This window comes from Euphorbia lathyris, chromosome 3 (genome assembly GCF_963576675.1).
Source record: "Euphorbia lathyris chromosome 3, ddEupLath1.1, whole genome shotgun sequence".
Taxonomy (NCBI): domain Eukaryota; kingdom Viridiplantae; phylum Streptophyta; class Magnoliopsida; order Malpighiales; family Euphorbiaceae; genus Euphorbia; species Euphorbia lathyris.
In genome coordinates, this window is record NC_088912.1 from 8213723 (window position 1) to 8227560 (window position 13838).

At 35.8% G+C, this 13838-nt stretch overlaps 1 protein-coding gene across 3 annotated transcripts; it reads right to left on the reverse strand.

Annotated features, from left to right (window-relative positions):
- Positions 1-6030: 6030 nt before the first annotated feature.
- LOC136222175 (OVARIAN TUMOR DOMAIN-containing deubiquitinating enzyme 6) lies at positions 6031-12766 on the reverse strand. Of its 3 annotated transcripts, XM_066009689.1 has the most exons (11): positions 12608-12766; positions 12038-12077; positions 11871-11954; positions 11098-11777; positions 10584-10745; positions 9896-9973; positions 8886-8964; positions 8419-8564; positions 7544-7609; positions 7277-7454; positions 6031-6370 (listed from the first exon to the last, which is right to left on the reverse strand). In XM_066009689.1, the coding sequence occupies exons 4-11, from the start codon at positions 11743-11745 to the stop codon at positions 6171-6173; spliced, it is 1557 nt and encodes a 518-aa protein (XP_065865761.1). In that variant the 5' UTR covers positions 11746-11777; positions 11871-11954; positions 12038-12077; positions 12608-12766; the 3' UTR covers positions 6031-6170. The 3 variants fall into 3 exon arrangements, with proteins under 3 accessions (XP_065865761.1, XP_065865759.1, XP_065865758.1); XM_066009687.1 differs by having other exon boundaries at positions 11098-11954; XM_066009686.1 differs by having other exon boundaries at positions 11871-12077.
- Positions 12767-13838: the final 1072 nt, after the last annotated feature.

Consider the following 13838-nt stretch of genomic DNA (forward strand, 5'->3'; position numbering starts at 1 on the left):
TCTACCGCGCCTCAAAATCGCGATCCCTCCCCTCCAATTCATTCCGCGTCGGACAACAATTTTCTACCTGCTGTTCATTTTCGAAATTCTGTCAGCCCCGAGTCAATCGTATCGTCCTCTGTCGTGTCAAACCAATCAGCGTCGTCGTCCCCTGTCGTGTCGAATCAATCCGCGTCGTCTATCTCTAAGTCCACTCCCATTAATCAGTCTGTATCCTCTGCTGTCCCGTCGAATTTAATCAGTCCGTCAATGTCATCTTCGGTCTCGTCGCGCAATATCAGTCCAGCCGCACCATCATCCGTGCGCACAGCGCAAACAGAATCTTTCGAGTCAGTCTCACCTTCCCCATCCTCCTCCACTGCACCACAAACATCTTCTGATAATCCTGTCATCTCTCCTCAATTACAGGTTCCTAATACTCACAAAATGACAACAAGAGCCCAACATGGAATCCACAAACCCCGTCGCATGCTAAATCTCTCTGTCTTAACCCAATCTCCCATATCTCCTATTCCAAAATCACCCGCTCTTGCATTAAGTGATCCAAACTGGATACAAGCCATGACTGATGAATTTGAGGCTCTTATTCAAAATAAGACGTGGGTACTTGTACCCCGTCCAAAATGTACTAACATTATTCGTAGTTGGTGGATTTTCAGGCACAAAACAAAGTCAGATGGCTCCTTTGAGAGATATAAAGCAAGATTGGTTGGAAATGGTTCAGGACAGCTGCCAGGGATTGATTGTGGTGAAACATTTAGCCTTGTGGTTAGACCAGCCACTATTCGTGCTGTCCTCAGCATAGCGCTGTCTAAAAATTGGAAAATTCGGCAATTAGACGTCAAAAATGCTTTCTTGCATGGGGATCTTCATGAAACAGTATACATGCATCAACCATTGGGTTTCCGGGATTCCAGGTATCCTGATCATGTCTGCCTGCTACAGAAATCATTATACGGCCTCAAACAGGCACCTCGGGCCTGGTATCAGCGTTTTGCTAACTTTGTTCTCAAAATTGGGTTCTCCAATAGCATATCTGACAGCTCACTTTTTGTTTACAAACAAGGCTCGGACACGGCTTATCTTCTTCTGTATGTTGATGACATAGTGTTAATAACCTCGTCTGACACACTTCAGGCTTCCATAATGTCTCAATTGAGTTCCGAATTTGCAATGAAAGACTTGGGTCCTCTGCATTATTTTTTGGGAATATCAGTAACTCACTCTCCAGGCTCTCTTTTCCTTTCTCAGCGAAAGTATGCTTCCGACATCATTGCAAAAGTCGGACTCAGCTCGTGCAATCCGGCTACCACTCCAGTGGACACCAAGCAAAAGCTCAGTATCTCTTCTGGTTCTACTTATCATGACCCAACTGAATACAGAAGATTGGCTGGTGCACTTCAGTACCTCACTCTTACCCGACCTGACATCTCATATGCGGTTCAGCAGGTATGCCTATTCATGCACAATCCCAAAACAACACACATGGCTGCCCTTAAACGCATCCTCAGGTATGTTAAAGGAACTATTGAGTTCGGCCTCACACTTCTAGCATCTCCTCTCAGTCAATTGATATCATATACGGATGCCGATTGGGCAGGCTGTCCCGACACTCGCCGATCAACATCAGGCTACTGTGTATTCCTAGGAGACAATCTCATATCATGGTCCGTAAAAAGACAGCCAACGCTGTCCCGTTCCAACGCAGAAGCCGAATATCGCGGCGTTGCCAACGTCGTGTCTGAGACATGTTGGATCCGAAACCTGTTGTTGGAACTTGGCTGCCCAATTCAGAAATCTTCACTAGTGTACTGTGATAACATCAGCGCCGTATATTTGACAGGCAACCCGGTTCAGCACCACCGCACCAAACATGTGGAAATGGACATTCACTTTGTCCGAGAACGAGTTGCCAAAGGAGAAGTCTGTGTCATTCACGTGTCTTCTCGTTATCAAATTGCTGACATCTTTACCAAGGGTCTACCATCGACACTATTTGAAGATTTTCGAAATAGCCTCAATGTTCGCCCTCCGAACCTTTCGACTACGGGGGTGTATTAGACTATGTATTTAGTTATTACTTATTTGTATTTATTCTGTTACTTATCTCTAGCCTAGAATATAGGTTAGTTTGTTGACTATAGTTGTTTACCTAGAGTAAACTGTATTCTGTATAAATACCAAGCTTATCATCAATAACAATCACTGAGAATCATATTGTTACAGTTTGGTTTAGATAATGTTTATAGTTGGTAGTTTGTTGTTTGTTGTTCGAAAGTTTTTGTAAAAAATTACTCTATCTATTTCACAATAGATGCATTTTTAAGATTATGATACAATAATTAAAAAATATAATTAATTTTAACTAAAAGATTTTGTTATCCTAGTATTTATTGCATCTACTAATCAATATTTATTTATTTTCAAAATAAAAAAAATAATTTAAATAAGAGTATATTTGGTAAAAATCAATCAATGTGCACTGATTGAATCAAAAGTCATGTATTATGGAACAAAAAAAAATTCTCTAGAAAGACATGTATTGTGGAACGGGAGAAGTATTTTGTATATATAAAAGACAAATAATATCTTTTAACCAATAGTATTTTTTAGCTAAAAGACTCTCGGTTTCACAATAGATATTTAAGGTTAGAGTACGATAATTAAGAAATGTAATTAATTGTAGTTAAAAGACTTTGTTATCCTTGTATTTATTGCACCTACTAATTAATGTTTATCTATTCCCAAAATAAAAATAAAAAAAAGCAACTTAAAAAATGGTATATTTGGTAAAAAATCAATCAATGTGTATTGCTTGAATCAAAAGTAATGTATTATGAAATAAATAAAGATCTCTAGAAAAACATCTATTATGGAACGGAATGAGTAATTTTTATAGGGTAAAGTTCAAATAAAACCCCTGTGGTTTCACTAATTTTCAGATAAAGGAATGTGGTTTACTTTTTATCAAAACGAGGATTGAAGTTTTTAACTAACAAAATAAGGACTTTTTCGATTGATACTATTAAAATCACTTTTGACGACTTCAGAAATGACATATTTTAAGAACTACTAATATTTTAAGCAACTTTAATTCTTCAACTTTTTTATTTTGAGATTGTTTAGATGATGTTTGGTAAAGAGAGAGAAAGTTAATGTTTAGAGAGAGAAAGTTCCAAAAAATATGATTTTCGAAAATCGAAAATGCAGTTTCATAGAAAATATGACATTGAACAACTTTAATTCTTGAAAATTTTCATTTTCAGGTCGTTAAAGATGGCTTTAATAGCATTAATCCAAATTTGAAACTTCAATCATTGTTTTGACAAAAAAAAGTAAACCACAATCCTTTATCTAAAATTATTGAAACCACATGGGTTTTATTTGAACTTTACCCTTTTTTATATATATAAGGCAAATAGTGGTCCTGTTTGGCAAATAGTTGTTAGTTGATAGTTGATTACATTAGCTATTAGTTGGTTACCTTTTTGGTTAGCTGATTTGACTAGTCGATTGTGTAAACTTGCTTGGTAAAACTTAGCTGATGGTTAATAGCTATTTGTATAAAATGACTAATAAGGACATCATAAAGTCTTTATTTGGGATTACGTGATAGTAAATAGGGGTAAAAATGTCATTCAAAAGAGATGGAGCAATAAGCTATTTGAAAATCTTCTAAAATGAGCTTTTTCAAAATTAGTTTTTTTGCACGTAATAAACTCTTTCAAACATCTCTCCACCAAACACCACTATTAGAGGTTTGACTAGTCAAAACCTCTAAAGTGTCTCAAAACCTCTAATTTTACCCAAAAAAACTCTTTACCAAACAGGGTCAGTATCTAGTATCTTTTAACCAAATAGTATTTTTTAGCTAAAAGACTCTCTATTTCACAATAGATGTCTTTTAAGGTTAGGGTACAATTATTAAGAAATGTAATTAAGTTTAGCTAAAACACGTTGTTATCCTTGTATTTATTGCATCTACTAATTAATGTTTATTTAAATAAGGGTATATTTGGTAAAAATTGAATCAAAAGTCATGTCTTATGGAAAAAAAATTAGAAAGACATCTATTGTGGAACGAAATAAGTATTTTTTATATATAAAAGGCAAATGGGAAGTCATAACCAAATAACTAAAAATCTATATTTTAAAGTAAAAATACAAACAAGATAAAATAAATAAATAAACAAACACCCCTTAATCATTTTCTTCGAATTCTACCAATAGTTACTAAGAATGAATTGTGAACAACACGTAAGCTAAAAATACGTTAGTTTGACCTTGTTAAGTTGAGTTAATATGAAAAATCAAAAGAGACGAGAGAAATGAAATTCACTGAATTAAGTTTGTAACATGTATTTTTTCATATTATTTTTTAATTCATATATAAAAATTTGACTTACGTATAGTCTACGTGTTTTTTCCAGGCAAAATTTGGATAAAAGGATTACAGTAGAAATCAAATGTAAAATTTCATGATTTTAATATTAAAAAATTAAATTATGTGTCATTCATGTTCAGTTCCTAATATTTAAAGAATCATGGTGTAATTAACTCGACAAATACCATAATTGAATATGATTTACTGTTGATAAATTTGTTAATCTAACATTAATGCAACATTCTCTCCTTAATTAAACTTATGGCCATTGAACTTTGTCCATTTCTATAATATGACTACTGAACTTCAAAACGTAACATAAAAATTACTTAATTTTACATTTTGCTATACTCGTAGCCAATATTACCATTGACCAACTTTTTTAACCCTTAGACTACATTTTCACCGGGTTATCTTTTCTCTCCCTATTCTACCCTCTATTCATTCTTTCACACGGTCATCTCTTTCTCTCTATATTTTTTTCTCATTCTCTCTATATTTTTCTTATGTTTCATCTTCTAAAATTGGTAATTGAACTAGTCGAGTATTGGCAAGACAAAGGAACGAGTCAAAGATTTTTCGAACAATAAAATTCGATTTCGTTCCTTATACTTAATTGTGCTGATTTTTTATACTTAACTGTGGATATGAGAAGAGAGAGAAAGAGAAAGATAGATATAAAGAAACAAATGTGTGACACAGAAAATAAAGATTATTAACAAAAAAAGAAAAGATAAATGTATGATTTAATCAAATATGACAATTAGTTTGAAATTGAGAAAATATACTTTTATTAGGATAGCATTTTATTACAATCTTTCAGATATAATATATTACATTGCTTATCAAGATAGAGTTTTAGAATATCTCAAATATTATATATTTATATAATCAACAAATCGAGTTACCCAATATCCTATTTGGGCATTTGGACTAGTGATAATAATTGATACTGCGAAATCCAGTACTATCCAACTTTAAGGAGATTATCTGAACCACGAAACGAATATGAGATCCAAAATAACCAATGATGGGTATAGAAAGAAATATAGGATTTCCCCTTCGAATACCCACCTTCAAATTTAAAATATTTGTTCAATTTGTGAATATTTTATATAAATTTTATTAAATTCATCGATGATGTATTAAAGTTATATCCTATTAAAGTTATGTCCTATTATTATTATTTGATGTGCAAACTCTTAACGTGTAAAGAAATTAAATGGAATAAGTATGAAATTTAAAAAATATACCCAATAAGATATTGGAACAGATATTTCAAAAAATAAACAGGTAAAAATATGATTAAAATTACCCCCTAATTCGGACCAACTCTCGGCAACGAATCTATCGAATGTAGACTTACACTACACGTCCCCACTAAAAGGTCCGGAGAGGGATCCTACCACAATATTGTATTGAAAGCAAGTGCCAATTTTTTTGGACACCACTCACAAGACTTGAACCCGTGACCTCTCATCACACGACAAACAACATTTACCATTGCACCCCGCTCTCTTGATACTTCCAAAAAAACCATAGACCTATTTTGGTTTTTTTTTTTTTTTTTCATTTGAAAAAACACATAATTAGAATGTAGAATAAAGGATTGCCTGAAAGAACATTTAACCCAAGAAATCAGAAGATAATATTCATCAAAAGAAAAGACAACAATTTTAACATAAAACTAATTAAAGATCCATCTTTATTAATACCACATTTAATTTAACTCTTCTGATTAGTTCAATTTAAAGTTTAACTACATAATCAAGCTCTCTTGTGTTCCTTATTCAGTTGCTTTGCCTTTTCGTCTGCTACTGCCAGTTTCCAACAGATAACAAACCATTGAATCCACATCCTCGCCAAATATGCTGTATGCCTCTATCACTTGCACATAGCTGAATCCCATTGACAGCACCATCTGCATACTACTGCTCAGCACTTTCTCCTCTCTCGTAGTCTTCGCCTCACTTACTGATGAACATCCTAATTCAAAAACCGACCAACCAACCAACCATTCAGCGTTAAGTTAAGCACATATTTGGCTGAATACATTAAAAACCCGATTGCCTGGCCCCCTGAAATTGCTTAAAGTCACATAACTAATCCCCTAAGGCTATATGGCAGAGGGGGACGCGATTTGGGCAACTTGTAGCGTGTATCACTTTCAGGGACTTAAAGACAAACCCGATTGCCTCCTCAACTTTAAGGATGTCTCGCTAGCCCCATGAAATTGCTTAAATTGACATAACTATCCCCCTAAGGCTATATGGCAGCAGAGGGGGACACGATTTGGGCAACTTGTAGGGCGTATCACTTTCAGGGACTTAAAGCCCCGAGCCAGTATGTCACTTTTAAGTAAGTTCAGAGGGTCTATAGATCACTTTAATCCTGATGACCATCCTAATTTGAAAACCGATTGACCATTCAGCATGAAGTAAATATTTGGCTGAATACATCGAGAAACCTATTGCCCCCCTGAACTTTAAGGGATGTCTCGCTAGCCCCTTGAACTTGCTCCAAGTGAAATAACTAAACCCCCTAAGACTATATGGGGGAGTGAGAGGAGATTTGGGCACTTAAAGGCCTCGAGCCAGTATGTCACTTTTAAGTAAGTTCAGAGGGTCTATAGAGCACTTCAATCTTGATGAGCATCCTAATTCGAAAACCGATAACTTGTAGCATGTATCACTTTCAGGGACCTACAGGCGCTTTTAAAAAAGTTCGAGGAGCCAGTTTGTTACTTTTAAGAAAGTTCAAAGACTAATAAGATATCTCGGAGGTTTAAGGGGGAATCCATTTTTTTAAGCATTCCCAAAAATCATCAAAGCACAAAAAGAACAGAACTTGACTTGATGCTTCCTAATCTTAAGACCTCAAATATGTACTTACTAGCTCCAGAGGATGAAGGTTCAGCACCAGAGGTAGAAGATTCTTTATGACTGACAAGTTGCTTCCTCAATTTGTCATCAGCAAGATACTCAGCTCGAGAAGCCTCCATCACCATCCGCTCCATTTCTTTCTCGGTTAGCTCAAGATCTGAATAAAACCGACCCTCTGCTAAAAGCGCCTGTCAATTCAATGTATTACAATACAAGTTAGCAGACGAAAAATAAGAATATGCAGAAAATATTAAATTACTCTGAGAAAAATATTTACATTATCTAACTGCTGGTCCTGTTGAGCTTTAATAGCAGCTTTTACTTGATCCTTGTCCACATTTGTCTGCAGAGAAAAACCAATTATTTTAAGTGTCAGTGATCTCGAACTTTTATTTGGCCCATCGCTAATAGGAAGAGCCAAATTACCACAAAATCTAATCCTCAGTCAATTTGCTAGCCATTTCATAGGGTAGCTCAGAGATGTCAATTTCTGACACAACACGATTTACAGACCTTGACATGATTATCATTTGCAATTATATCATGTAAAATATATAGATCACGTAATACAATTATGACACGACAACCTGTTATGACACTAGAATTGCAGCAGATCTCTGTTGGTTTCTTGCTAGGCACCCAAGAAGGAGCTCCTCTCCTTTACGTCTCATAGTCTTCTTCCTACCTTCTATTTTTACATTTCTTCTTATTCCTCTTTACTTAGATCAATGCTTTGGATTTAAGTTAACTAAATAGGATAAGTGGTTGAGATTAATCAACTTTTTTATTTTAATGACAGCAATATAAAAATTTGAAAACCTAATCATTAATCAAAACGCTGAAGAAGTGCGCCTAAGGAGAGCCTGCAAAGCCCAAGCAAGAGCCTTTTAAACAAAGGCTCGCTTAGGACTTATTAGGCACAGGACCTCGAGCCTCGCCTGAGGCTCACCGTTAACAATTGTGGCCGCAATATACTTCCAACATGTACACTTCTTTCATTTCCACACATAGGCAAACAAAATTGCCCAGCCAATGATGAACCCATAATGCAACATAAAAGGCTATTTGAGTCATGATGTAATAAAAAGAAAAAATAAAAAACAAAGAATTGTAATGAACCAAGTAAGAACAGGGCAAGGAGTTGAGACATACCCCTCGAAGACTGCCGAAACCAAGTCCTGCGCCAATTGTCAGTCGGCGTGGGTCAACAAGAGAATTATAATGATTACCATGATGATAACTCAGCCTAACAGGCGGTACGTCAGTATTGTAGCTTCCATGAAATATGTTGATAGGCTCTACAACACCAACGATTTTGGTCACTCAGTAAAAAAGGTAGCAAATGACAAGTGTTAATTTGATGAGCGAAAAGGTATTGCATCATGATAAAAAAAAAAAAAAGGACGGCCCGGTCGCAATACGCGTCCCCGCTGAGCGAGGGTCCGGGGAGGGATCCCACCACAAGGGTGTATTGGGAGCAAGCCTTCCCTTGCCAATTTAATTGGCAAGAGGCCGCTCCTAAGACTCGAACCCGTGACCTCTGGTCACACGACAACAACGTTTTACCGTTGCGCCAAGGCTCGCCCTCTTATTGCATCATGATACAATAAAAAAATTACCTGTACTATAGGAATAAATATGGATTGGTCGGTTATACATTTCTGATAAAGCTTGAATCTCAACATTGTTCCCATAAACCTGTCAATAGAGATTAAGAAAATGAGTTATTAATTTCTAGAACCATATTAACAATGAGTTATTAATTTCTAGAACCATATTAACAAGGCAATCAGCATTCAAATATGTTGATCAAGCAACCAATTAACTGGTACACCCAAAAGCATAGCGTAAATGAACTGGCTTAATCAAACAATAGACAGCTCAAAGAAAAGAGAAGTGATCCAATATCTATCCTAGAGACAGAAGCCACCAAACCCTCTCCTCCCCTCCTCACTTTCACAGTGTGTGCTGTAGTGGGAAACGCTTTCAGTCGATATTAGAACACCTAAAATTTAAAAGCCTCCAGTTTGCTTACATTCCATTAAAACCAATGAAGTTCAATTGATCTTAAAGAAAAAGCAGTGTAAATTATTACTTATTAGCGAGATCTTATCAATCCCTTCTTTAGAAGAAGGGGATAAGCATTCCAGCTGCAACTAGAGAGAAACTAATGCCCAAGGGGCTGAACATCAACAGGAATTCAATAAAGGAGGTCTCTCTCTCTCTCTCTTGGAATGAGGTTGAAAGGGGGGTTTTGTTACTTTGTTTCGTAATGAATATAAGGACACATGAGAAATAAAAAGAATCCTGTCAGCTGCAATTAGAGAGAGACTAATGCCTAAATAAGTTCCTGCTAACAAAACGCATACTGCAATAAGATTCTCAGCATTTCAATTTTCTTTTTATAGGAAACAGTGACTAAAAACTAAACATCAAATGAAGAGAATGCATATCAAATTTAAAAGAAACAAATAAATATAAGAGTGAGCAAAAGATAGATATACAATAGATAGAAAGTTCAGAAGTTGGTATAGAAGAGATAAGAATGTAGAGTGAGTGTGATATTTTCACAATACTGAACATTTGTTGTGTTGTGTGTGTGAGGGGGGTCAACTATGGACCATATTACCTTGTCTCTTCTCTTCCTCTTACAGTAAGATGTAAAACCTTCTGTTATGAATTGTGAAAAGTGGTCCCTCTCTTGTTCCTGAACAAATAAAAACAAATAAGGATAACCCTACAGTTCAGTATATACATATATATATATATATATATATATATATATATATATTGAAAAAACATTTTTAAAGGATAGAAAGAATGTTGTCTTCAACCGTAGTGGGAATGCTTTATCCAAAACAACTGATATATAATAACCCTATCCATATCCAAATAAAATGGGGGAAAAAAGATTCAGCAAGAAGATCCTTTTGAACAAACATGGTGTCAAATACTTTTCTTTCTACTAAATCCAATACTCTCTTCAAACAGCAGGGAATTCAAGAGAACCGCAAAAAATAGCAAGCATGAAAATAAGACTATGGCAAGGCAAAAAGCATGATTTAATCAATCTATGAACTATAATCGTCATAAACATCAAGTCAAGGCAAACCATATACAAGATAAAACTACAAATTAATAGTGGATGACCTTTTGAATAACTGATATACATAGAATGTGTTCTCTTTGTCTGTTAAAAATAGAAAAGAACGTTTCCTTTCAACAAAAGCCTCAGCTACATAATTACCTACTAGTACGTGTCCCCAACCCATAAAAACATTGAACTGAAGCGAACTTGGAAAAATGAGAGAAATTACCATATAATCTATGCACATTTGTCTAGTCAAATCATATAATTCAGAATCTCCATACACTTGATCTGCCACAGCACGAAAGAGACAATTTCCATCCTCCAACATTCTTTTGACTTCCCATCCTTTAGAGCGCCTAATGTCTATCTCAAACTGTCGTTCTCTTTCCTGAAGCGTATGAAAAATGTGAGTTTAAAATACATACTCTGGTACAATTGTATCAAACGAGTCATTCTACACAGCTTAAAAGATGGATGATAATAAAAGATTATCACTGTAGCATAGACCAACCCCAAAAGGGACATTATGAACACACTAATAATCATATATATATAGCCCATGCACCAACAAAAGAACTAGAAACTGAAAACCTCAACAACATGCATTATAAAGTGCAACGAGAAGTATATTTATAACCGGAAACAACTTGTCACTCCCTGCCAAGACAGACCAGTTATTCCATATAATACAACAACCGAGACATGCCTCAACCATTAGATATTTGATAGCAAAAACTTACCAAATCGCCGTAGGAGGATGCAAAGCAAGGGCTTTGCTCATCAGCACTATTATACCCCTCATTGTCAACATGAGACCTAGGCGATGAAGGCCGAGAACCAGATGGTGAAGTCCTAGTAGAAACAACAGGCCAAGCAGCTGCTCTTCTAGATGATCCAGTTCGTATAGAATTTGGACTCCCTGACACGGGTCTCCTTGAGTTCGAATTTGTTGCCAAAGGTTTCGGAGGAGGCACAGGAGGAGGTGGTGGTTGTGGACTTTCATTGCCAACCTCTGGAGAACCACTGCTTGAACCTCCACTCTCAGGAGTAGGCCTTTCCGATATCCTTAACCCGTCCAATCCTTCAGTATTAATTGATTTCTCATAATCAACATTCTCATTGCTCAAACTCTCATTTCTATCACCATGTAAGCCTTCTACTAAAAGCTCATCACTTTTTGCTGCCTTCTTGTCATTATTCCCACAATGATCCAATAACTCATCAACAACAAGTTCCTGTGTCTCATCACCTATTTCCTCATCTTTTGGAGGCGAAATAACCTGTTGACTAGCTGTAACTTGTATCTCTGGTCTAGCAGTCGAGGCAGATCCTGCTCGGCTTTGGTTTGAAGAAGAACTGCTCCCACGTTGAACCAAAATCCGAGTCATTGGTTTCAATTTAATTAACAATACTCAAGTTCCTAGAAGCCAAGCACCAAGTGTCCACCACAAATTACCCAAAATTAGAGACAGAAAAAAATCCTGGTAATCATAGGTTTGTCACGCGTTCTTGCCTTGGGCACAGTAATGCCAATTCCTTGGCTATAGGAATTCTTCCAGCCCAGTGAGTTCAGCTCCTCGTCAGCGTAAAACAATCTCTGCATTCCCCTAATAATTCTCATGAGACCCAGACCTCCAACTTTTAAACAATAATAACCTTCTCTAAGTAGTCGAATTTTACCCGGAAAAAGAAATCCCCAAAATCACCTCACAACGTCAAGCTGCAATGAACAAAATCCATTTCCACGAAAATCAACAAACAAAAAATCACAAATTTCTTTCTATATGACAGAATGAAACAAATATCAAAAGTTTCTTTCTCTATAACAAACAGTGGAAAATATTTTAATAATTTCTAAATGAAAACTTTGTTTCTTCCATCACTCCGTCGAAGGGAAAAGAAAAACCCTCTACTTAAATGCCCTATTAACTCTGTCCACGTTCAATAGAGAGAAAATGTACATCAAAGCCGAAACTGATAATTCACTTGACATACAGCAAATTGACTAAAACCATTGAAATATCGAAACGAAAATGCAAATAATTCATCTCACTGCTATCCTCTTTTCATAACCCATCTATTTTCTCAGTAATCAACCATAATCAGTTCCTCAAAGAAAACCCAAAAAAAAAAAACGAACGATCAAAAAGATCACGAGAAACAGGGGGAAATTATTCCAGCAAAATCAGAGAGAGTAGTTCTGTAATAGAAAATCCTAGGGTTGACTGAACACGAGTTAAAAACACTCACCAGGGAGAGAAGCAACGGAGTGGTTAAGATCTACAACAGCTTTAAGCCAATTGATGGTTGAAAGAGATAGATTAGGGTTTTCAATTAAAAGGAAGAGAAAAAAGTTATAGCTTGGTGGAGAAGGAGAGTATTTTAGAGAGAGAGAGAGGAGAAATTGGAATGGAAGGCTGGCTTTTAACGGTGGATTGGAGAGGGAGAAAGATGACGTGGAGTCTACCATTGCAGACGGCCGGTGAAAGATGGACTTACGTGTGGCCACTTCAACACTTTGTTTCGCACGTGTGTTCTTGCACGTTTTTGTGGGCAAGGGCAACCCATTCAATTAAAGTGTAAATTTTTGATTGGATTTCATTTTTTTTTTTGTGATAGGAGGAGGGTGAAAACCAAAAAAAAAAAAAAAAAAAAAGAAAGACGACAACAACAACTAATTAACCATCTATTCTATGTGACTGTCGGTTAAGCTGATCCCTATAAAGAATAGCCTAAAGACTTACATAAAGCACATCATACTCGTGATTACTCAAAGGAAGTGACCCTGCAAAGTTCGTCATCTACTCAACAGCCTGATTACCTTCACGAAACGTATGTCAGACTCAGCTCCTAATCTCGACTCATGTATTCCTGGCATCCATCAACAGCCATGCTAGTCAGTGGTGCATGCCAGTTTCCCCATATATCATTGTCAGTACAGAATCAAGCTCCAATTGGATCCTTTTGTAACATCTATCCCAAGCCATTTTAAGTCCGAAGTAGAGACCCCAAAGTTTGGCTAATACTGTCGTACAAACGTCGAGATTCACCATAAATTCACATCTCCAGTGTCTCAGCTCATTTTTTTAAACCTCGATTTCGTTTTTTATTCTTAAAAATGAAATAAAATAAAATAAGTCTTCAATGTGTTATAAATTTACTGAATTATAGTGTGATTATAACCACACTTATATATGTAGATTAATGTATATATATGAAGATTAATATATTATAATGAAGAACTTAGATTGAGAGGAGATAATTAATACTAAAAGCTTTAATCTTGGTGTATCATATAAATGGACAGATAAGCCTATTTATAGTACTGGATTTACAAAATGAATGGTTCTAATTACATTTATTACTAGCCATCACATGTGTATAATTAATACATGTTTAGTTGTTGGTGGATATTCATTTAATTTGATGGACATGCATTTAATATGGTGGACATCTATTAATAATTATTAACCTAATCATA

Coding starts and splice junctions, on each gene's coding strand:
- LOC136222175 (XM_066009689.1), bottom strand. CDS start 11,745: ATGACTCGGATTTTGGTTCAACGTGGGAGCAGTTCTTCTTCAAACCAA. Junction 9,974..10,583: donor AAATGTGCATAGATTATATG/GTAATTTCTCTC, acceptor TTATTTGTTCAG/GAACAAGAGAGGGACCACTT. Junction 7,455..7,543: donor AGGACCAGCAGTTAGATAAT/GTAAATATTTTT, acceptor TTGAATTGACAG/GCGCTTTTAGCAGAGGGTCG.